General features: G+C 41.4%; 1 protein-coding gene across 1 annotated transcript in view; it reads left to right on the forward strand.

Annotated features, from left to right (window-relative positions):
- ADGRL3 (adhesion G protein-coupled receptor L3) overlaps positions 1 to 25,518 on the forward strand; it is a 526,793-nt gene that overhangs the window by 243,111 nt on the left and 258,164 nt on the right. The window contains exon 4 of the mRNA XM_035542902.2: positions 9,251 to 9,464. Within this exon, the coding sequence (XP_035398795.1) occupies positions 9,251 to 9,464 (214 nt within the window). The remainder of the gene's footprint in view (positions 1 to 9,250; positions 9,465 to 25,518) is intronic.

The raw sequence follows: 25,518 nt of genomic DNA on the forward strand, positions 1-25,518 counted from the left end.
GATTTTTAAGGTCCCTTCCAACCCAACCCATTCTGTGATTCTGTGATTAGTCACAGAACTTGCTGATAAGCACCCAGGGGTTTCTAAAGATCGGTGACTTCTAAGGTGTGCCAAGTAGCAGACCTCAAATTACATATCGATATTTGGAAAACTACACTTTCCATTTTGCCTGTTGCACTCATGCCATGCATTTATAGAAGTGTGTGTGTGTACGTATACATATATATTATATATATATAAAATTTATGATGGATTACAATTCTGAGAGGCAAGATCTTCAAGCAGTCTGACTTCTTTACAAAACTTTCACAGAGTTACAGCTAGTGGAAAGAGCAAATTCTCTGTTGCTATTGATGGCAGAGACTCAAAGAGGCGGTGATGTCTAAAGCACCAAGAAAAATCACAGTTATTTATTTAATGGTCTACCGTTTAGCCATATTACTTCCTGAAAAATGGCTTGTCTTCAAGTTCTGGGTAACTTCTTGTAAAATTAACTCTACGGGAGTCATTCTTGGTATTCTGTGATGTGACAGAATTGGTTTAAATGTTAAATGTTTGGCACCCAAAATTTGTATACAGGTCTTTGAATAATAGCCTGTAAAACTTGCAGAGAAATTCTTCTCTTTTGCCTACTTTCTCTCTGGACATTTCTTCAGATTTCACACAGTTCTCCTTTCTGGGCAATGCAAACTTAAAAATAGATTTACTGCTTTGCTAAACAAGTCCATAAACATCACCGAGTAATCCTCACCATGCTGTTCATCATTTCTTTAATAATGCAGATATTTCTACAAGAGCTTTAATGTTCCCCTTCAGAGGCTATTCAGGGAACTGTAAATCAAAATTAAACTTTAACTTTGAGGAGGTGTTACTTGGTAGGAATACATTATTTGCTGTCACAGTATTTCAGCTAAACCCCAAGTACGTCTAACCTGTCTGATTTGTATCTACCTTAAAAAGGATTTCTGAACCTGCTGACTTCTGGATTGGGTCCTGATTTTTTTAAAATTTGTTTTGTGTTTTTTTGTTTGTTTGTTTGCTTGTTTGTTTGTTTATAATTTTTTAATTTGTGTGTTTTTGTTTTCCCCCACAGTGGAATAGAAATCGAGTCTAGTCTCCTTGGTCTCCTTATCTTTATCCCTGTCCTGCTTCAATGCTGCTACCTCCCAGTTCATGGTGGTGCAGGTGATGGGGAACAGCATGTCCTCAGCTCCTGGGCAATATCCAACTGGGGACACCATTAATCCTTGTGTGTGTATGATTTAGTATGCCTTGAAGCCCATTCAGATGACACCTTAAAAAAAAAACAAACCTCTACTGGTTAACAGGGAAGTTATTCCAGATTTACATTATTTTAGCATCTGTAAGAATTTAATCTGGTGTTTTAGGTGGAAGCAGTAATAAAGTGTAATATCAAATGAACTTCTGATTTAATATGAAATCTGAGAAGGATAAACAGATCCTTTTTCCTTACAAGGGCTAAACCCTTGATACTCATTTACTTGACTGCCTCTATGAGCATACCTGCTATGGTGGTTTATAAAAGTTTTTATCTGAGATTAAAAAATTAACCTTACTAATGGCTATAATAAAAAGCTACAGTGGAGTAATTTAAAATGAGGTGAATTTTGTTATTACTCAAATTCCACTCGCTTCACCACATTAATTTGTACTGAATTAAATTTGAGACTTCAAGGTTGTTTGGCAATGTCAAAGTCAAAGCTCCCCTGCTTTTTGAAGACAGTTAAGCATCTACTGTAACAGCAGTAACTTTGGGTTGGGTAGGTGGTAAATGGCATGTTTTTCCTTACTCAGGGCTCTGGTGTGGTTTGTGGTATGTGGATTCGTTATAAAACAAACAAACAAAAAGGAAGAATGGTCTCTGTTGCACAGAACTTAGTTTCCTTTATTGAGAACCCCAACGTCTGAATTTTGAGGACGAGGATTTCAGGATTTGAAACCCTGATATTTAAATGATGTCTATGTTAGGCTGGAGGGTAACTTTAGCATGATAGTTGTTTATAGGTCTTCTGTTCTGCAGTGCAGGACTTAAACCACAGGTTCTTACCCTATCTTTACAGTTTTCCTACGCTTGAAAGTTAATTTCCGCAAAGGAAGACTGAATTTAAAGAGCAGTTGTATCTGAGTATCTTCTTGTCCATGCCTTTCATTATAAATGAGATGATTCACTGCAAGGGAAATATACTTGGGAATAGATTTTTCCCATGATGTGGCCTAAATATTAATATACTTGCTTTGGACTGTCCCCTTGGAGACAGGATGTCTTTTGTCTGTTGTTCTCAACTTGTTGTTTGTACTTTAACTAAATTCAGTTAAGTAACATTTAACTCAGGCTGGGACTGGACTTCTGACCTCTAATTTGAAGGTAGGTTGTCACGTATTTTTTAAGAGCACATTAAATTCAGCCTCCCACCCTTCCTTTTGGAATGCTTTGGTTCTTTTCCATGATCTTAACTAACTTTTTGTGAGCTGAAACAACTCTGCACCCAATGAGAAACCTATATTTTCTTTTTGTTCCTGCTGGTTTCATTCCTTGGCAGACTACTGAGTTAACCTGCCTCATGAAAGGCTCCAGTGAGCACCAGTATGGGCACAGGACCAGCAGCTGAAGCACGTGGGCTGGAGACAGGAGGCCTGAATAGGGCTTCAACAACGGTGGCCTGGTAACTTGGCTCATCCAGGTTCTCTACCTCTTCAGTGGCATGGAAACCTTGGCAATGTCTTGCTTGCAATGTGATCCAGGGTAAATATTAGCTGCAGAAGTGAGAGATTTGCTGGTGGTGCATGAAAAGAATTTTTTGTTGCAATTCTCAGAGTACAGTGTCCTGTTACTCACTAACATTACGGTGGCCCAAGAGATTAGGTGAGGACCATCAGTGGTATGAAGCAGAAGCAGAAGTGTCCCAGGATGTAGCTTCTCAGGTGCTTAATCCTTTGGCTGCTGTTGCTGGGCTTTCTGGACTTGCAGTAGGTGGTGAAAAGGTCTGTTTATCTCTGCACTATCCTGAGAGATCTGACCTCTGGGATGCCTGGAAATGCAAAAGGAAGAGAGCTCCTGCGGAAATAAAGGGTAACTTCCAGGAAGCTGGTGCCTGGGGGTAGAGGCTTGCTTCAGAGATGTGCTCTTCTTGACCTGGCCAAGCTTTTCGTGGTGCTCCTGTCTACATCCTTGCCTGTGCTGACATGGAAGCTGCACTCTCTGTGTGTCTGTTTGGCAGCCCCTATAGAAAACCCATTCCATGTTATGCTACATCCTTCTCCTGTGTCCCCTCTTCATCGTGAGGGAGTGTGGTGGATGTGAACATGCTGCCAAATACCCCTTGTAATTTCACTCATATCACCTGGGAGCAGATCTCTAGCAAGTGTCACTTGAATGTTATAATGGAAGTGGATTAAGCAATTTATGGAACCATATTTGACCTCAAATTCCACATAAAATACACAGGGAAGGACTTGAGTGTTTTTTTTTTGTTTGTTTGTTTGTTTGGTTGTTTTCTTTTTTGACTTTTATTTGGTTGTCTTTTCTGGGTTGTTGCACAGCATTGCATTTCTTTTACGGTCTTTTTTGTATACTCCACTCCAGAGGATGATCCTGCAGTTAGTGAAGTCTGTTCACAGCTGGCTGTTTGCTGGGTGGGGGTGGGCTCTGCTTAGGGTAAAGATGCACAGAGGAAAGTCACAAATTGTTCTGGATATCTTCTATAAAATAATAAAGCCCAGGATAGCCTGGGGGTGTGGGTATTCAATTCATATGAGGAAACACAGGCTGAAGCCACATTCTTCACCTTCTGGGGTTTCTTCCTTTCCCTAGCAGGTTTTGGAGTGCTTAATGGTGAAGATAGTTTTCTCATTTTCATGAATAAGACAGCAATCAACTGAGGTATGGAGGGGTGAGCCCGGAGTGGAGTCCGGCACTGCCTGGCTCCAGCCTTGCGTTGTCGGAGGCTCCAGCCATTTGGCCACGCTGGCTGCCTTCAGTCTTCATTTCCTCCCTGGAGAACCTGGATATGGATGCTGGAAGCATCTGCTGCAAGGACTCGGCACCAGCCACTGTCTGTAGGATCCACCTTTAACCCCTCTGCGGGCTGAGAGTAGAAGAAAGGCTCCTCTACCCCATCCCGCTAGAAAAGACGCAGGCTTCTTTGCTATTTAATTTGTTGTCAGCATACGCAGAGAAAGCGGGGGAGAGAGAACAGCATTTCCGTGTTTGTATTCCAGTCACAAGTTTTCTGAGAACTTTCAACCAACCGGTATTTTTAATCTTGTCAGAACTAAACTAATATTTGTGAGCATGAAAAGGCTGGGGGAACGGGCGCAGTGCAGACGGGAGAAATGTTTGTTGTCGCTATCTTTAACTTGAGTTTTTGTTTGCTGCCAATATTGTTCGTGAGATCAGAGGCCAGATGTAATTTGGATTAAGGGAGAGAAGAAACACTGAGCTATGTTTGCATGCTGCAAATGAATGCAGTAACGCTGCTTTATTTCTTAACAGGAAAAGTGGGACCCTGGTTTAGAAAAGCACTTGAGCATGTGCTTTTCTTTGGGGAGTGACAGCCTTATAAGGCCTTTTAACCCAAATGGGATTTCAGCCTGTACCCATGCCAGAGTAGGCTTCAGAATAAGAGGGTGGCTTTATATAAATATATATATGTATTTTTTTTTCCCTGCAGAATCAAAATGAATGGTGGGAATATTAAGTACTGTGAAATTAAAAACACAGAAGCATTTCTCCAAACTAGCAGGAAACCTTTTCCTCCAGCGTGCTGTGTTTGCCTTTGGGAACAGTAAGTCAGGTGTTTAGCTGGGCAGACCAAATCCTGTGCAGAGCTTGTGAAAATAATTATCTCTACATTTCCAGCTTTTTGTTTCGCTGTACTTAAATATGCACTTAAATTCCACTCTGAAAAATCTGAGCCAGAACATCATTTCTCTGGGAAAATTGCATATAATACCTAATTAAAAACATCATCCCACGCTTTTCTTTTAAAAGTACATCTACTACCATCATGCCTCTAAATGTAACAGAGCTCAACAAGTCTCTAGCAGCCAAGAAGAGACGTAATTTAAAGGCTATTTCAGCATTTGATTAAGCACACAGTGATAACTACAAGCCCATGCCCTGCAGGCATGACAAGAGGCAATTATGTTCTGAGGTCAAAAGCAAGGGGGAGAAAAAGCGCAAGATTTTGATGACTTACTTAATTTTCAAGCTCCTGAAATTAGCAGAGACAAAGAAGTTCTAAATTGCTGAGATAAAATCCTGTCACTGTCTCTGACTGTTTCTCCCTGTGCTCTCGCTTTGCCCTGTATAAGCTCAGGAGCATGGGTTTCCACCAGACGGCCACAGTTAGAAGATTCAAACTGGCACACGATTAAATGTTTAAAAAAAAAAAAAAGTGTTTTTCAATTTTTTTTAGGTTCAGCTGTCTGTACTAGATTGGTGTCTGCACATAGGATCCTGAAAAAAGGCACCTGTTTTCCAACGTAGCGAGCAGCCATCAGCTCTTCTTGACTCCCAGCCAACAATTAGGTCACTTATTTAGGAGATTAAATAAGGAGCTCAGTGAGAGACTGCAAAGATAGGGAGCTCCTCAAAGGAGAGAGAATGGATTAATGAATTAATACAGTCGTGCTGTGTATTTCACAGATGGGCTTTGATGTATCTTATTTCATAGCAAGAAGCGCACACACACAAATAATAATAAAAAAATCTTTGCTCCTCACTGGAAAACCAGTAAAAATGATAAAGTAAGATTATCACATAGGGACACAACGTCAACAAATGTGCTTGCAAAGGAGATAAACAGCCAACCTCAAATCTCTCTTTGGAGTATTTATTGCAGATATCAGGGTAGAAAAAAGCCACGTGGAGCAACTCATTTGACAGAGAATGGCAGGATGGAAAACATGCACCATTGATTTCTCCTATTTTATTGTATTATGGCGTTCAGTTATCCCTAATTCCTGATCCAAACAAAGCTCGTCCGAGGTGTCACATTTATTTTATGCCACATATCCAGGAAATAACTGTTGACTGCATGATACCACAGTAAGGTATGTATAAGCGAGAGCTGTCCTTCTGATAGCAAGTGGTTGAGTGACTGTGTGAGAAACAAAAAGGTGAATTTCAGTATATAGCAAGCCACATCTGGAAACGTTTGCATCTGTCCAGGTATTCTTTAATGGGAAGTAGAATATGAGCTGTTTGGTTTTCCCCTTCCCTTCCCTTCCCTTCCCTTCCCTTCCCTTCCCTTCCCTTCCCTTCCCTTCCCTTCCCTTCCCTTCCCTTCCCTTCCCTTCCCTTCCCTTCCCTTCCCTTCCCTTCCCTTCCCTTCCCTTCCCTTCCCTTCCCTTCCCTTCCCTTCCCTTCCCTTCCCTTCCCTTCCCTATTGACATTCATGCAGTTTTAGTAGATGGATGCCATAAAGCCTCACGTGCATATAGAACATACAAGAAATGTGCTCTCACATCTGGTACAGAACTGTGTGTAATAGCTTTTATTAAACCTCTGTATTTTCATATTAACTGTAAAATCCTCCACTAGAAACTTGAAGTACTGCATCATCCTTGTTGATAGACTTGCTGTGAGATTAGGACACTGTCTTTGCCCTCAGATAAACTTCTATTTTAATGAAACCATATTGCTGGTAGCAGCTCCTAATGTCCTATTTCTAATAAAACATGAGAGTTAAGATTAGCTGCATACGTACAGGATTGCTCTTTGACAAATGCACCAGGTTTGTATAAGTGAATTCCCAGTCAATTAATTTCTATGATTTTTAAGCAGGGTTTTCTTCAGCCATCATATGTTTAATGCCTGCCTTCCTTGACAATGTAGCATAGTTACTGCAAAAAAGGCATAGGAATTAATGGCAAAAATGCACTTTCTGAAGCATGTCAACCAGAGGTTTGAGGTTTTTTTGTTGTTGTTGTTGTTTGTTTTGTTTTGTTTTGTTTTTTGTAGTGGGAACTGCAAAAATAAATTAGTTTTAGCAGCTATCTTTGCGGTTATGGTAGTCTACAGACACATCCACAACCCAATGGAGCAAGTGGCAAGAGAGGAGCCTGCTCTGTTTTCAACCCTTTTCTTTTGCATAAAACAGAACTGGTCATTAACCTCCTAGAGAAAAGTATCCAAATTCCCCAAGAAACTGGCCAAAACTTAGTCCCAAACAGCTAATGTTAGCTGTATACCTCATTCTGCCATTTTCTTGGCACTTATTAAGAGTCCTCTAAGCACATGGCAGTAGGAGAGAGTACTCTTGGCCTCAGCATTCTGCCAAAAACTGCTCGAAACCACCTGCCTCCCATACCGCCAATCTGCTCAGGCTTAGTACGGAGCTAGCAGAGAGAGAGCTCACCACAGCTCCTTCCAGAGCCTGAAATTTGCTGGTCAGCAGTGGGCCTGTGGTCACAAAAGGTAACGCAGGCAAATAGAAACTCTTCCCTTTTGCCATCAAGTCAAGTGTTGGGCTTTTTTCTTTGCTCAGATCTTGTCTATGCCTCCATGTCCTATTCCTCCTCTACTCACCTCGTAGTTGGTTAGTAATATAAAGCCAAAGGTAAGAATGAGGTATTACATCTTGGAGGTTTGTGCTTTTTCTCCTGGCTTTCCCCTTTCTGAAACAAGAGAATTTGGTTTCACTAAGGGCTTACTGTATTACACAGATGTATGGTGCAATAAGAGACCAGGGCAAAACTGTTACTCTAATCTCGGGAAAGAAGCACATCCTACATGATCCAAACCCTAAAGCTATGGTAATTGGAGAAGCTATTATTGAAGAATAAAATGCATGTCTGTCTCAGGAGTTTGGCAATTAGTCCACAACCCTACCACATCACTAGTATCTGCTTTTAGAGTAATCCCCGCAAATTTACAGAAATGGAAACGTTTATCTGTCCGATAATGCGGATCTCAGTGAGACAATTGACAGTAATAGGATGTTGCACAGAAGTTAATGTAATGTGTTGGATTGCTGCCTGCCAGACAGACAGACAGAGGCAGCCTTCATACAGCAAAGGGGTATACAAACAGCAATGCACTCTTTTTCCATAAGGAAGCACAGAGTGTGTGCACCAGGTTGAAGTTTTATGGGAGACGACATCGATGCAATGGCACATTGTCCCTACAACTGGAAATGTTTGTGGTATGGGGTTTTCATCCTTGTAGAATTAGGAAAAGTAGGCGTTGGCTTTTGTTTCAGCTCATGGCTGGCACGTTTGGCTGGAAAACAAGTAGTTGGTTCCCAGCTTCACCATGGGTTTCCTGAGAGATCTTCTGGAAGACACATAACACTTCTGTGGCTCAAATGAGAGTGACAACACGTAGCTAGTTCACGTGGGTTTGAGGGCATTGATGCATTCACATTTTTCAGGCTGCTAAAGATCTTTGGATCAAAGAGACTGTGGAGATGAGAAGTACTGCTGCTTCTTGTCTTTCAAGTTTGTGTACTAATACTTTGGGCTTTGTTTTCAAGGCATCTCAAAGCACGTTTCTTTTTTCATTGCCAACATGGAGCCAACATTTTTTTAAAAACAAATAAGATTTCTGATGTCTGCTTAAATGAAGTTCCCAAGCATGTGGCAGTATCGAGTGCACATAGATCGGCCTTCCCATGGAAAATATCACTGCGGGTACCAAACTTCAGGGTGGTTACCAGAACCTGCAGGCCAGCCCCTGGCATGCTGCAGGCGGTGTTGAAAACCTTTTGGCACCTCTGTTCTGAGGACCTAGAAAAGGACTGGGAGCAATGCAGATGTTAGGACATCTGCAGCAGGGCAGCTGCAGTCGTGCTGAGCAGGTGGGATCCTGGTGCTTGCATTGCTCATTGACAGACAATTTCCCCCAGCTGATCAAGCACAACACAGGGCTGTAATTTTATATATCAAAGCTTTTCACCTAGCAAGCCGAAGTAATAACAATGCCATAGTTGCTGTTTACCTCTTTCAATACGGCGTTTCTAAAGCCCTCTACAAAAGGGATCGTTTGCGTTTTTTGTGATGAGAAAAGCAAGCAGCTGAGCGGGGAAGTGATTTCTCCAGGTGGCCAGCAGGCTGGGGATCAGACCTCACTTCTGCAGGCCGTATCGTGAGGGTACCGAAGCTATCCAGAGCGCATCTCGGTATAGCATACAGGCAAAAAAACGCTGCTAAATGTCATTCTGCTTTTAATCCTCCGATCAGTGTGGAAAAGTAAATGTTTGCTGTGTTTCTGTGTTAATCCTTGCAGCTTTCAGCCGAGCCCCGGTCCCCATGGCTGTGGTCCGAAGGGAGCTGTCCTGTGAGAGTTACCCCATCGAGCTCCGCTGCCCGGGAACAGATGTTATCATGATTGAAAGTGCCAACTATGGGAGGACTGACGATAAAATCTGTGACTCTGATCCTGCTCAGATGGAGAATATCCGCTGTTATCTGCCAGATGCCTATAAGATTATGACTCAAAGGTATAGCATTTAATATTCTTTGTTTGCTGACTGTTGTTTTTTTAATCCGCTATGTACACACCAGTTTGTTTGTGTGTTTGCATGAGAAAACGCAGGTACTTAGTGTCTGTGTATGGGCACAGAATTACAGCTATCATTGCTAAACTGTGCATTTACCAGAGTAGGTCAGGATCAAACAATATAAATAACATTTGCGGTAAGTACTGCTAATCAGCCCTCTTGATATCCACAGACTCTCGATGTTACCTCTGAAATGCCTGTATATCAATGCTCTTCATGAATATATGTGAAGTCTTTCTCATATGCGCCTTTCTTCTGCTCTGCTGTCTTTATATAGATGGCCAGTAATTTCCTTTGAACTATTAATATTTTGTGTTCAGAATAACATTTTCAGTTTTCTAAAATACAAAGGAAATTCTCCAACACTCATCATGTTGCCAGCCTCAGTTTTAGGTAGGATCTGAATTTGTAGTCAAGAACTTGTTCGGGATTACTGCTTTTGCAGAAAACTTACTAAATTTCTGTATAAATACTAGTTGCTAACACTGCATCTGAAAATGGGAACTGAGGTACGTTCCACGTGGATAGACTCTTGTAGTGCAGAGCCAGGGCCTAACAGTTTATTCCAATCTATAGATATCCTGGTTATGAAAAACCTTTAACTACTGCTAAATTTTTCAGGATATTCTTTGGCACAAGAAGTGCTGTGGGAAGGATTTCTAAGTCACAGTTCTTTATATTTAATCACATTCAGTGTGCTTCTTTTAATAACTACACACAAATAACTATTCAGTGCATTTTGCTATTAATTAAATAGTAATAGAAATGAGTGTTTCAGGATGTTAATAATAGTATCGACATAAGCAAAGTGCTGCTAATTGATGTCATGACAACAGTGTTTGTATGGTGACCTAATGGCTAAAGCAGTGCAAGGTTTTAATGGAGTATCTTGCTATTGTTTGTTGCAAGATACTTTGCACTAGAAGTGGAGTTGTGTGAGCAACAGAAAAGAAAACATGAGTTTCATCTATATTTGACACGTTAATGGATATTTTTGAGTTCCCTTCAGAGTTGCTCCATGTCAAAGATTTAGAACCCAAGTTGCTGAGAGGTCTCATGACAAATGTGCTCATTGCTGCAAATGGCTTGTATAAGCCCATTTGACTTGGCACTTCTTTAAGTCGAACTTCCCTGCATTGCTGCTTGAAGTCCTGTTTGTAAGATTGTGATGATTACTTTTTCAAAACAAGTGGCAAGGGTAAGAACATGACATCATCCAGTGCCTTGAATTCAGCATGGTTTTAGTAGAATTACTGTAATTCTCCTGTACAGGTTGTTAGTGGCTTCAAGCAGAAACCCTTTATCATCTGCATATTGGCAGAAGAAAACCATGTCATCCCCTTTGTGGGGCTGTTACAAAGTATTAATATATATATATATTTATATATATATGGTAATGTCCTCCAAGCACTAGCTTCCCAGCCACACACAGAGCTCTGCAAGCTTCTGGTCAGTTCCCATGTGTAGCAAAACTGCAATAAATGTTGGCACCTTGCTCAAGGAGAGCACGTAATCATATTGTATGCCCACAGTGCTGGGATGAAAACTCATGTTGATTACTTGGCTCTGCACACTGTCACTGCCAGCCCAAACTGCTTAGCAGAGAGCTAGCAGGGAAGCACATCTCTAAGGCAAAGCATCTCTGTTTTCCCATTTAGGCAGGAATGACCAGTGAGGGGGAGATTTCTTGAAAGGGAAATATGAATCCCTTCTGGCTGAATATTAATATCCTTGCCTGATGCTGTTTTTCAGTAAGGACTCTCAGGAAAGGGTGGTAGCTTTTTCCATTTAAGTATGTGATGATCAATTTTCTTGAAGAAGTGCGCAATCATGTTATTAATTGGGTACTTGTGAGTTTCTTGAAAGCAAATATGACCTGCTTCTAGTTAAAAGGCAGGTTAAAAGGGGAGGGGGATAACGACGACACTCCATTTTGCATTTATATGCCATTCTCATTTCTCTTTTATCTCCATTAATACAAAGAGTTGAAAAAAAAATTAAAATAAAACCATTAAAATGAAATACATTCCTAAGATGCAAACCAGTCTGCCAGTTCACAGCTCAGAATATGCCTTATAGCTGAGCATCTGAAAAAAATACCGTAAAAGGAAAATCCTGACAGCCTAGTCACTGTGACATTTTCTTCCGAAAGCCTCTACCTGCAAAATTAATCAATTCAGCATTATTTAGGTGGTTTTGCAGATGAATGCAGGTTTTGATACAATTAACTTGTCTTTGCTAACGCGATAGAGTGGGGGCAACGTAACCCTCGTGGTAATCGAAGCTGTCTGCATATGGAAAGAAAAATCATATGCACAGTGCATGATTATTCTGCATTGATTAATTATTGTATTCACAAATACACGGTCCCCTTGTAGGTTTTATAATAAGTTTTCTAACTGCTAGCAGTTTTTAATCAGCAACATTGTCCAGTCAACTTAGAGGCATCATGGTGTGGCTTGCGGGGAGAAGAGTGAAAGGTAGGGAAGAAAAGTGTGTGTCTCAGAGACGGAGCTATTAGTATGTGAGCCAAGGCTGCGAGTGAGCAGATTTATGGTAGATATTAGCAATTTTTCCCTCAAGGACTCCTCCCTCCCCCCCAAAATTGAGCTGGCATGCTCCTTTCTTCTGTATGTTTATTTAAATTAATTTTGCAGACGAGTGCATGGGGTTATTTTGAAAGGGAAAGGCATAAATCTGATGCTGTGTTTGCGGAGCCCCCTGAGCAGTGAGAACACAAGGAGTTCTTACTGCAACTGTTGCCCTGAAAATCTCTAAAATCTTCAGAGTATTTCTCTAAGTAAAGAAAGTTTAAACAGCTTGTAGGGAGCTATTTTATAGGAAATTAAATCTCTGTGGCCTATTTTGTTTTCAAACTTGCCGGCTCTTCCTTCCAGCATGAGAGCAACAGCTGCCCATGAAAGCTCAGAAAGAGTGCTTTATGGACTGAAGTTATTCTGATATAATTAGAGAAAAATTATTTCATAGCATGTTTGCTTTGGAGAAATGTCTTTCTGAGGACTGTAACAAACAATTAAATTCTAACCAGGTCCATTGTAAACTGTGTGTACAGTGCCATGGGAGACTTCACCATGTTCTCCCTTGAGCAGCTCTGCCACAAAGTTAACATGTCATCCATTCAGACAGCCAGAGTCCTCCTCAAACAATAGGGAAAAGCAGTCTCCTATTCCCATAAGAATTCCCTTTGTGTTTATAAATGTTAACACTGTCATTTACTCTATCAAAAACAAAAAAAAAAAAAAGAAAAAGAAAAAAAAATAATTGCTTTCAGCATTCTCTCTTGCATTTCTTGTGGATGCTTTCCGCCAAGGAAATAAATACGTGTCCCAGAAAGATAAAACCAGCGTGGCTCTTTTTGCGTGCTTGTGGTTTCACTGTAGTCTTTGGAGCTAGTCACTGGCTAAAACTGACCCAAAAATTCAAGGCTTCAGCTCAGGCAAGGGAGTTAAACGTTTATTTGCCTCCTCCTTGATTCGGACACACATGCCAGCATGTGCTTCTTTTTAGGCACATGCTGAAGTGTTTTGTTGAGCAAAGGTCTGCCCATGAAGTTTCCTGAGTTAAAACCAATGGAAGGAAGATGGTGGGTGGATCAGGCTTCACGCGGATGTTCGCAGAACTGCTTGCTGTTGGTACCACCTTTGTTTTTAACTTAGTAATTTGAAACAGACCGTTTTACTGAGCTTTTTGTCCTTTCCTGTCGGCTTTAACCTTGAAATGAGGGGGAAAGTCTGAATACACACACACACACAAAACAATTGCAGTTTTTGCCTTAAAGGCAAGTTCAAAGCTTTCTTGTTGCTTTCTAGATATGAGGAAAAAAATGATCCTTCTCTACCCCAGCCATTGTCCGTTGCTCTTAAGCTGGAGGAAGGAGAGGAAGAAGGAGAGAGGAATGAGACAAAACCAGCAGGTGTAACAGAGGAGCCAGGGGAGAAATATTCACAGGTCTTAACATCTGTTCCCAAAATCAAAGCCAAATTCTTTCTCACTTTTCAAATTTTTGAAGGTAGAAAATATGGAAGCTCTTGCTAGGGAACTCTCTTGTATCTCTCAGAAACTCAGAGCTCAGTATGCCAAGGTGACCACTTGCACAAGTCCTTGCACAGCTTGTGCAAGTCCCATTTTTTGCCATGGTAGTGTGTAGAGAAAGGTACAGCTCCCCCCACAGAGCTGTGTACCATCTGCTCCGCTGTGGCTGTTCATGGTGCCATTTGCCCCCCCAGCAAAGTCCCCTGACATGGTGCAGGGTCTGGGCCTTGCAAGTGGGCATTGCATTTTACCTCTGTTGGCTGAGCAGAGAGAAAATTTCTAGTTGCTGAGCTGCAGTTCGATAGCTGAGGTAGTTTCCTTTAGGTTCAAGTCTAATATGCATGGTTTGGTCCCTGTGGTTTTTGTGGTGGCATTGCTGATTGCTGGTGAAGTGTGTAAGTGAAGATCTAGAATATTAAAAAAAAAAAAAAGAAGAAAAAGAAAAACACAACAACAACAAAGAAAGTCAGTGAAATTAAGAGCATAAGAGTGTTGTCAGCTCCTAGATGCTCTCTGGCTTCCAGTGAAGCATTTGGCTCCACAAGAGGGCCTGATTCTTTTACGCGAGGAGGGGCACTTCTAATTTCCCTGGGAGCTGGAAGGATGCTGGCAGACACTTTGCACAGGGTGGGGGAGAAGATTGTACGAACCAGCTTGCATTACATTGCAAAGATTTTTCATCTCCTGAAGGGCTGTGTTTTGTTAATGTTTTTGGTTGATGACCTGAAAAATGCAAGAGTCTGAAACGACTGTCATTATTATTGTAATAATATTGCATCTCGTAGCACGCTGTTATTGATGCTATCAGCACCTGTGATTTTCAAGACGCTTCTCAAATGCCAGTGATCTACTCTTGTCTTAGGAAATAAAGAGGCTGGGTTATCTCTATTTTACAGGTAGAATAATTCACGTTAATCTTTCCTAAAGTGTCTGCTGGTTTTGATCGTGCCAATTTTGGGATGTTCTCCTAGAATCTTTTATGTAAAGTAGCTTGTTCTGTTAAGCATGCAGAAGATGTGCAGGACAAGGAGAACTGCAGACCTGGAGTCTCTGCCTTGTGATGTGATTACAAGGCCATCAGTAGAACTGAATGAGCAGATTTCAGCTGAATTGCAGCACACTTGTGTCAGGCCCTAAAAAATGGATGGTGTATTTCTCAGAAAACAGCACCCTGCTTAGACGTCGTCATCACCTCTGACTCAGATACAGAATGCCCCATTTGATAGGAACCCCTCCGCCTTCCCCTGCATCCTGAGTACATTTTGTGAAGACTGCCAAGATACTACTCATTTTTCTAAATTTGTTATTACACAGATGGCATGGGAAGTGCGTTTCTGAAGAACTGAGACGTTGCAGTGGGAAGCTAGGCTTTTCTCTCACTGGGAAGCATGAGTCTGGCGCTTTGAGATCACCATATGAAAGGCATCAATATGGAAAAATACTAATGTTTCAGTTAAAGCAGTGTTTTCTGTAACCAGTAGAAATGAACAGGGAATACTGAAGCTCATGTTCATCAGATTCTGAATTTAAATCCTAGAAAACAAACCTTACCACTTGGTTAAGCAATCTATTTTCTTGCTGTGCAGGAAGATAGATTAAAATGAAGCAAAGTCTACTAATCTCATCTGCACCCTGACCCTGGGACAAGGGCACGTACACTATTACTAAGAGGAAAAAAAAATAATCAAATGCTAGTGGAGCAGTGTGCACTGAACTGTTGAATCACTCTTAAAAAAGACCGCTACTTCCCAGCCTGTACGGTCTTAATTTATCCTACCTCTTCCTTTCTTGAAAATGCTGTCAGACCAAGCAGGAGTAAATTCTGCAAACGACAGCCCCCTGGAATTGCCCTGGTATCCCAGTAAATCAGGGCTTGTCAGCACCAGCATCTCTGCTGATTGCAGCTGCCATGGTAACAGATGAGGAGAAGGTAGTAGTTTCGGAAGGTAATTAGGTTCCAAACCATGGAAGGCTCTGTAGATCAAAAGTAATGCCCTAGGCTTCCCCAGGTACCAATTGGTAGCCATGGCCAGCTATAAAACACCCCACTTAAAAAAATAAATAAATAAGCAGACAGTCACAGTGTGCAGTGGCTGCTGGTTTTTGGTTGTTGTTAAGATGTGACTCCAACGTGCTACTGTTTGAAGAAATAGAGGCCTGAGCTGGCAAAACATCAGGCAACTGTTCTAAGGCTGTTTCAGTTTGCCAGCTTTTTTATTTTTCGGTTGTTCCCCCCACCATCTGCTGGCCTGAACCGACAAATGGAAGACGTAGGATAATCTCTTGGGTAACTCATGGCTTGAAGAGGCCTCAGAACTGCTGAACGTACCAGGTGCTGGAATCCGTGCAGGGAAAATCCAGGTTTGTTACTCCATCCATTACTCTGCTAGCGTGAAAGTGGCTGGCTCAAGCCTGTCAGAGGGAAGGGACGAGCTAACCCTTGGCAGCCTGCCGCGTGTAGCTCTTGCCGGTGGGAGAAGACCTATGAGAAATGTGCTCCTGTCATCTGTTTTTTTCTAAACATTTGAGGCTTGTTGAGAACAGCTACTAATTTGTACCCGGGGAGGAACCGTTGAGCAGAGATGGAGATGTTGCTGACAGTGGAGTCTGCCAGTTGAGACGTGTACTGCATTCATTACCACGTTGCAGGAGGTGGGTGCAAGCACACGGAAAGCCTTCCTGTAACTGCAAGGAGGGCAGTGCAGGAACGTGCTGCTCTAGGCCCTCAGGTACAGTTCTCCCGTATTGCTGAAATAGGTTCTGTACGATTATCCCAGGTGCCCAAAGTGCAAAATCTGAATTCAGGCACCTTCATCCTGACCATAGCACCTAAATTGCCGAAGTGATGAGCACTGAGATGCTTCTGCTCAGTCCTCCTACATCTTTAACCTACCTGAATGTGACAGTCTTAACAAGGCCGTCACAGGGCTTGGTCTTCAGATGGCTGGTCTTTTTGTCAAAAAGATTGGATAGATGTGGAGCATTGCACAACACTGTGTAAGTTTTTTTGTTTTGTTTTGTTTTGTTTTCAGGTTAAACAGACTTATACTATCTTAAAATAGCAAAAAAATAATTTAGTTTGAGCAGAAGGATACATGGGCGGTCCTTTTTCATTTAGTCTTCTAGCTAGAAATAATGGCTAAAGGGTTGGGACGTAGGATGACTTTAAAGTCATCTATATCATGTTTTGTTTTGTTTTGCTTTGGTGGGTTGTTGTTGGTGGTTTGGGGTTTGTTTTTTGGTTGGTTGGCTGTGTAGGTTTGTTGGCTGGTTGGTTGGTTGGTTTGGTTTCTTGTTTTGTTTGTTTGCTTGTTTTTGGTACAAAAGAGCTCAGTTAGTCTATTCCTGAGGTCAAAATTGGGTTTATACACAGGGGTTTGTCAATTCCCTGGGATATTTCAAAGCTTTTATTTAATAGATTTTTCTGATTGCATCATTTTTGGACTGTTTGGTACTTTAACTCTTTATTCCATTCTCAAATGGGTAAAACCAGCAATGGCCTGTATACCTCACCCTCTCTATGTGGGTGACTGGGATTTCTGCATTTCTCTGCAGGACTGCAGATGCTTTCTGCAGACCTTACTCTCACCTTCGCACACCAGCAGTTTGGCAGCCACCACAGGGCTTTGCATTTTCTGTGATCACTCTGCTGATACCAAATGCTTGTGAAGCTTCAGTGTGTTTGCCTGCGTGATGATGAGACCCAAACAGGTGAAAGATGGCTGTTAAGCACAAATCCTTCACTTGCCAGTGTCAAAAATACGGCCTGGCACAGGCAGGGTTCCTGGATCGTCAGTTCAACGTGCTCCTGAAATTTAAGCGTGAGTTTTGCTAGTGGGATGAACTGAAGTTTATTTCAATCTCTTTGGGGAAAAGAGGGAATGAAAGGCTTTTATTGGAAGCAGTGACCCAAGAAAAGGTTCTGCTGCCATTATGATTCAGGAGAAGGATTTTATGTATCAGTAAGCAGAGCGTACGAGATGCCATGCCTCATCTGTGATGTAAAAGAAGGATAGGATGTGGGATTTATGATTAGAGCCATCTTCTATGCATTATGCATAAGATAATGCATTGGTGTCAGTTATATACAGTAGAAGCCTTAATTCAGCTGGAGTCCTGCTGACATCGTAAACTGGGAGACAGCACGTAGTTTATGGGCAGTAGTAGAGCCTCTGGACTGAATTACGGCCTCAGCATTCAGTCTGTTACCGAGTGTTGCAGTTCGTAGTAGGCAGTATATTACATGCTTTTACTCAGAGTAGGACTGGTGACAAAGAAGGAAGAACTTTATTGCAGAGACACCGTGAGGAATGGGAGATGGAGTTATGGGCAAGAGAAATGTACAAAGCTATAAAACTAATGCAAGGGATGAAGGGGGGATTTGGAGCTGGCTGGAAGGAAGTAAGCCAGAAAGAGAATAGGGTTTCCCCGTGCAGTCACTGGTCTGCCCTAGTGCCCTGCAAGGCCCAATCCTCCCTGCTTCATGGGGCAAGACATGGCATCCCTTTGCGGGCAGGTACACGGACTGTCTCTGCCACCCCCACACCTTCCTTCATCCTAATCCTTTCTAGTTAGAGAGGGGCTTTCACACGAATGCTCAAGACCTTTTTCATATCCTTTCTAGATTGTCTTTGTTAGCATTAACTGTAATTGCTGGGTATTCTTGATATCCACACAAATGCCCAGAGCCTTTCTGAATTTCATTACGTCCCTGGTCTTGACTTCCAGGAGCTCTATGTCCAACAGGATAATAGCTTAATATGTGAAAAAAAGGATTGGTTTTTGTTAGGTTTTAATTTCGTTGCTGTCCTCCTCATCTTGTGTCCTCAGACTGAAGACAGAGGTACCCGAGCTACCTCTTCCATTTCCATTCATGAGCTTGTATGGATTTGTCATATTACTTCTAATGTGTTCTCTCCAAGGGAGAAAGTTGTGATCTTTCAAATACTTATTTAGGGGAGTTGTTTTTGGTTTTGTCATGTATGTGTGAAGGTTGCCATTGTTTATCTCTGAATGCCCTTTAATTCTGCCTTGCCATGTTTGAGACAAGATGAGCTGTACTGTACACTGCGTTCCAGTTCGGGCTGCATCATCTACCCGTAGAAAGGCAAAATATTATTTTTATTACTTGCACTCATTTTTTTCTTTTTTTTTTCCCTGTGAAGCCTACTCATATGATGAAGGTTTTCTTTATCTTAAGCATAAGCAAATGGGCAGAGGAGGGGAGAAAAAATTGTTTGTGATAAATACAAGATTTTGAGGCCTCCTTGGAAAGCCTGCTTCCTCTCTCCCTTTCCCAGGTGGCTTTGAATTACGCAGAAAGTCCCATTTGACTCAGTATTACGAACCACACAAATATAATAATGTCCTTCCCCAGATGTCTGCTCTGTTCCTGATAAATAATCAGCTCTTTTGGCCACTTGGAAAGTTGGTGGACCAGGGTGTGTGCTCAAGTTAGTACCTTGAATAATCTTCTGCTGGGTAGTTGAGGGTTGACTGTGCAAAAACAGATGAGTGATTTTTCACTGTTGGCATTTGTAGGAGCAGGGAAGAAATCCCTCTGAAATGTGCCTGTGTCAGAAGAGTTCCTTGGCATCCTTCTGAATTACTGGCAAAGCTGCAGACAGCTAAACAAAGGCATATAATATTCAAGAGACCCTAACAAAACCAAAACCAAAACAAAACAACAACCAGAAACCCTAACTGCATATATACACAAAGAATATAGATCACCTTCAATGCAGTGGATTAGACTGAGCTCTGGAAAATCAATTTCAGTTGATTAGTTGCACTTGTAGGTAGATGTAAAGAGTTAAAGTCAGGCATCAAACAATGCAAGCTAATGTCTGATGTGTTGGGTTGTGATCCAGAAAACACTCATGTGCTTGTATAACTCTGCGAGTGTGAAAGGAGCTGTTTGAAGTCAATGCAGAGGTAAAAGAGCTTAAGGCGATCTCTGCAAAGTTGTTTTTTTTTTTTTGTCTGGAAAACGGCCAAAGAGTGATGGCACCTGATGGGTCATCTCTCTGAATAGCTGGAGGTTGATGGGACATACAGGTGACTAGGCAGCCATCTCCTTCCCTACAAACCACATGTGCGAGCAGCTTTGCAAGCCAAGGGTGGGTGGCATCCTATTGTCGTCACTTCCCCCATTTCGAATTACTGCAGTCTTCTATATCCAGAGATGGCTGAAGTGAAACTGAAGTTGTCAATCAGTTAAAAACCAGAAGAGCAGAGGGAGCGGAAGGAAGAGGATCGAAAGTTTCTTTTACATTTCTCGAAAGACATCTCATTGCATCAGCTTATAGGCTCAGTTTCAATTAACATCATGTCCCCCTAAGGTGTATTTTGTCAGGAGCCTTTGGGTGGGAGTACATTTGGGAAGGCCCATACATTTGTGCTGGTATTGAGAAAGTGAAATAACGTCCTTTGTTGTCTTAACAGCCTTTCTCAATAGCTTAAATTTTAAGAGTTAAAACACTTAAAAGAACTCATTGCAGCCAGGAGCCTGACTCCCACTGAACTGGCATGAGTCCCAGGTTCCCAGTGTCCAGAAATTTCTTTTGGAAATGGAAGTTCACTCTTAAGTGGCTCTAGTGCCTTTTAATATTTCACTCATGATCTAATTTGGATCTTAAGTATACCAATTTGGAAACAGCTGCCTGACATCAAGCTCTGAGTTTTTAAACTCGTATGGTTTGATAAGATTAGCTTGCTGCAGTTCTGATACAGTCTTCAGTGAAATCTCATTCAAATTAAGAATCAGTCAGAGGGGAAGCAGCCTCAAGCAGAAAGCAGGAGTGAGGTGGTGCCAAAAATCAGTGCTCCAATAGGCTCTGTTGTCTCACCCTTCGGTGAGAGCAGAAACCTTTAATTGCCAAATTAATGCACCGAGGGGAAAAAGTATAATTAAGAAATTAAAAACAAATATCCCCCTTTTCAGCTGTCATCTTTGGAGATGTACACAGATATGCACACTTAGAAACTATTACTATAGTGAAAGACTATGCTTTTTGAGACTCTATAATATGTATTAAAATATGTGGGAACTGAGTTCATTTTTACATGTCTGCTTGAATTATCAGTAATAATTCACAAAGTAGAGCATGGCCACTAAAATGAATGAATAAATAAGTGAGTTTATGGAGTGTTCCTGCCAAATCTGTGTTTTTGGGCTCTCCTGCATAAAAGAATTAATTCATGTTTTTTAATCATGTTAGTTTCTTCCAGTGTTTCCTTGCATTTTAGGAGCTGAACATCTCCATCATGAATTTAATTTCCTCAGTGTTGGTATGGGAAATCCTGATTGTGTAGCCTCTTTTGACCCAAGGTTGCATCTTAATCCCTTCTTCCCAGGGGCATACCCTCAAATTTGGCAAGTACTGTGCAATTTTCAAATGTGTACCATATTGATAACATGTATATGGAATTAGGGCCCTTCTGGTTCTGATTTGAATTCTGAGCATGTCGGGCATTTTTTGTTCTTTCATGAAGAAGAAAATTCTCAGCAGAGTTTCCATGCATAATTTCATTCGACTGTTTCAGCAAGAATAAGGCAGCTGTGGAAGAGGAATGTGAAATCAAGAGCCTGACACTTTTTGAATATCACAAATTTTATTAAGGATCTTACAGAAAGGAGGCAATCTGTAGGACACATACATGGCTTTGGTTACAGTCCGGTGTTACTCAGCTAGAAGAGAAACAAAGCAGCAGTAGCTGCAGCACTGATTTAAAGACATGCTTAGCACTGGCAGCCGAAATGGCTGTAGTATTTAGTCATGACTATAAGGACCACAGGTAAATGTTGAATAATCTTTGAGGTCTGCTGGGAAAACTACGCAGCAGGCTGTAAGCAATCCAAAAGATTTCTAGGGTGCATTGAGGATAACTTCCTGGTCCAGGTATTAGACAAACCAACCAGAGGAGAAGCGTTACTGGACCTGGTGCTCACTAACGTGGAAGAGCTGATTAAAGAGGTCAAGACTGGAGGCAGTCTGGGCTGCTGCGACTACGCCCTGGTTGAGTTTGTGGTCTTGAGGAATATGGGCCTGGCAAAGAGCAAAGTCAGGACCCTGAACTTCCGAAGAGCAAAATTCAAGCTATTTAAAGACCTAGTAGCTGAGATCCCCTGGAACACTGTCTTTAGGGACAAAGGAGCTGAGCAGAGCTGGAGACTCTTTAAGAATGTTTTCCGTAGAGCACAAGAGCTCTCCATCTGCCTGCGTAAAGAAGCGGGCAGGGAGGGCAGACAACCGGGATGGCTGAGCAAGGCCCTGCTGGTCAAACTGAGGCCCAAGAAGGAATCAACCCTTATCTCAACCCTTGAGCCCTTTCCATGGTATTTTCTCTCCTTTTCTCCTTTGAGGAGGGGAAGTGAGAGAGCGGTGTAGTGGAGTTCAGCTGCCCAGCTGGGTAAAACCACCACAGGGAGAGCTTAACAAGAACAAAATGGTACTAAGATGTTTTGACCACACGACAAAATAGATTTTCTATTGAAAGAGAGACCGAGATTGGCAGAGCTGTGTCTTCTAATGGTGATGGAAGTTGTCCTGTCCTACCTTCAGTGACAGTTAAAAACATGCTTATATGCAAGCTGATCTGCTGAAGTTCCTTGCCATATAATGTAGCTTGGGTGTCTTTGTGTGGAAAAAAAAAGTTGCAGTAATGGTTAATTTGTTCACAGAGCAAGAAGTAGCAAGTAATTTTTTTTTTTCATGTAGGTTGGCAGAAGTATAAAAATCTAGTATGGTTACATTTAATTATTTCTTCTCTACTTTTTTCCTTTCCAGATGGCTATTGCCATAATAGACCATATACAGTATGATGTTTTAAATGTATGCATTTCTTTAATGTGCAATATTTGGCATGTTTGTATATACTTCTTGTATGACTGCATATATGTAGAGAGGAATGTACACATACGAAAGTACAGCAACGTGCACAGAAAAATAGCAAATGACAGCAAAATAAAGAGGAAACTTCACGATTTGTGTCTTTCACTTCCACAAAGAGTAGAACTGATTTAAAGTCAGGAAGCAATGCATATCTCTTTAGAGGAGAATTAAAGCCAGTATCAACATTCAGAAGACCCTAAAGGTCTTGCAGCATGCTAGCAAATCCAGATTGTTATGTTATGTATCTTTCGATGATTTGTTGGTCATCTGTTTTTCTTTCAAACCATGAAGCAAGTAAGGTGCCCTGGATATCTGTTAAACTGGTGCTGCTCTACCACATGTAATGCTGAAAAATTGCTGTCACATGCAGGTGTCATGACTTTCAGCACAGCACCTCCAGACTTTTAATGACTGCAAATCTATGAATTGACACAGTGACCATATCTGCTTGTTTTTCCTGTGGTGTGTAAGACCATGGTTCACAAATAGGATCCAAGGGAGCTAGCTCCATAATGTGCTCAAGGATATAGCCTTTGGCTTTTATCATCTTAAGTTTTTCCGTCTTATCCAAACTCTTTACTTTATTATTATCTTATTATCAGGCAGTGAAGGAAGCCGTAACTCTTGCTTTTAATGTTTTCTCTTTTATCCTGACTTTATATCTGCTCAATTCCTTCTTTCTTGCTAGGTGCTTCTCAGAGTCCTTCTGCTCCCAGGTGATCACCATGTTTTCTCTGAAACCGTGAAACCCATGCTGTTGCATATTTCTGATTAATCCTTGTATCTTTTTGATGTGGTTGCAGGGACTTTCACTAGACTTTGTGGACTTCTGTCCTGAACTTCTCTAGGTTAGCTGCAACTGCCAACTGTTAACTGCCAACTGTAGTCAGAGCACCCTGATTTGCAAGCACTGAGGTTCTATACTGTTCAACAGAGCCCTTGTGTTGCTGCAACAGCAAATGCTTTCTGCAGGGATATCACCCTGTATGCCAGGGAGGGCAGTTTCCATGTTCAGTGATTTCCCATGACCAGCATTATAATGAACATTGGATGGGTAGGCTATCTTTGCATCCAGATTTGACACCAAACAGATTTGACATCAATCTCTATGTTGGTGGATATATCACATAACTGGTGAAGAGGGTAATTTCTTTGGTGTTGCATGGTCAGCTATTATAGAATTACGTTAATATTTTACAAGGGTTTTGTCCTCTGACAGCATTCACTCCCTTTGATCTTTCCACTACGCAGGGAGGCAAAACCCCTGAGTTTTGCTGGGCTGTGCTTGTGGCTCTATATGGCCATCAGAAACAGATAAATCCATGCTCATATTCCTGGCCTCGGGCTGCATTGTGGGATAGTGAAAGCCGTGAGACGGGGGATGTTCCTGCCATTTTATTTCAGCTTTGAGTTAGTGATCATGCTTCATTGAGGCTCTGAGTAATTTGAGATGCAAAGCAATCAGGGCAGCAGAGCACGGTGGAAAGTATAGGGCTGTATATACAAGGAGCAAAGCCAGTTGAGTCTGTAGTGGTGGAGGTGTGTGCAGCGGTCACTAAAGTTTCTAGTGGGGCTTTGGAATATCAAGAGCCTGGATCTGATTCTGGCAGGGCTGCAATATTTTAAAGAACTTTTTTTTTTCATCAATGGTTCAGTTTAACCAAGAACATTGCCTAAGGTGCAGTGGTTAGTCTGCTGAGCAAATCTTTGCAGGATCCAGCCTATTACTTTTGAAGATCTTTTGCTGCAGATTTCAGGAGCCCACAGAGAGGAGGGAGAGGGAAGAAAAAAGTGCAGGGCAGTAGGGAGAAAGAAGAACATTTTAGAGTGAAACCTTAATTTGAGGAATTGGCTTTTTTCATCATGTTGTAAATTCATTAGTCATGTACGATGAGGAAGCTGATTTATGATTGTTAACTATATTGAACTGATGAACATAACTTCTTGAAATTTAGTGGCCAAATGAAGGCCTCTCCAGGCATTAATAAATTAGACCACTTTAAACAATTTAATTATTTATCCTGTGCAAATGGGACAGGATATTTCTGGAGTGATGTGTGTATTGCTTTAGATATACTTTAGTGTACATGTGACTAAAGCTCTGTTTGTAATTCCTACCAATTGACTAATTGCATGGAGTGGTGGAGGATGGGGAGGACCTTGGCTGAGATTTAAGAATTTTTAGTTTTGGGGGATTTCCTAAAAAAAATCCGTCTGATTCAATCTAGGGCTCTGTTCGTTTGCTTCCCATAAACTCTTACCAGCTTCTGTTTGTAAAGGAGTTAAAGGAGCAAAAAGGAAGGCTATTAATAGCACAGGATGTCTGCATCGAACCCTACTATTATGCATATGCACTGCTATTTTTATTGCTGTAGTATGCGGATCTACTGATGTCCTATCTTGATAGGCCCTGAGTATACATAATTCCCCACCTGTAGACTTTATAACATCAGTGTAATTTTTTGTAAGTGATCGTGTCACCCAGTCATGTCATCTCCAAAGGAAATGACTGCACTGTAAGTGGCTCATCCTTAAGTGCTATCCAAACCAGAAAGAGAAGGAAATAATTAAGACAACATGAATTATGTAAAACAGACTTGAATAAAGAGTGACAGAAGGGTTGGCTTTGACAGCTGGATGTTAAATGAAATTTGTTTCTGTTGTTATAGATGCATAGACTGTTTTTAAATGTATAATTTATTTAGATTTATTTAAGGGGTAGAGGAAAGAAACAAGAAATCCCTGATGCGGAGAATTGAAATAATGAGTTGTTATACACACATAAATAGTCATTACGAAATATTTTATTGGTCTATTTTTGCTGTATTTATAAGGGCATTTTAAGACTCCTTGAGTCTGCATTTTACATCCACATAGATACACTGCATTTTATACAGCAATCCTTACTGCGTGCTTAATTGAGTTAATAACATGAAAAGTGAATACTCCTGGCTCCTCCAGCTTGGTTGTGCTGAGAGAATGAATTTATCCTGTAGGGCAGTATACCAGGCTATCTTTATTCCTCATACCTTTAAGGAGGCCAAAGC

The sequence above is a fragment of the Cygnus atratus genome, chromosome 4, assembly GCF_013377495.2.
Source record: "Cygnus atratus isolate AKBS03 ecotype Queensland, Australia chromosome 4, CAtr_DNAZoo_HiC_assembly, whole genome shotgun sequence".
Taxonomy (NCBI): domain Eukaryota; kingdom Metazoa; phylum Chordata; class Aves; order Anseriformes; family Anatidae; genus Cygnus; species Cygnus atratus.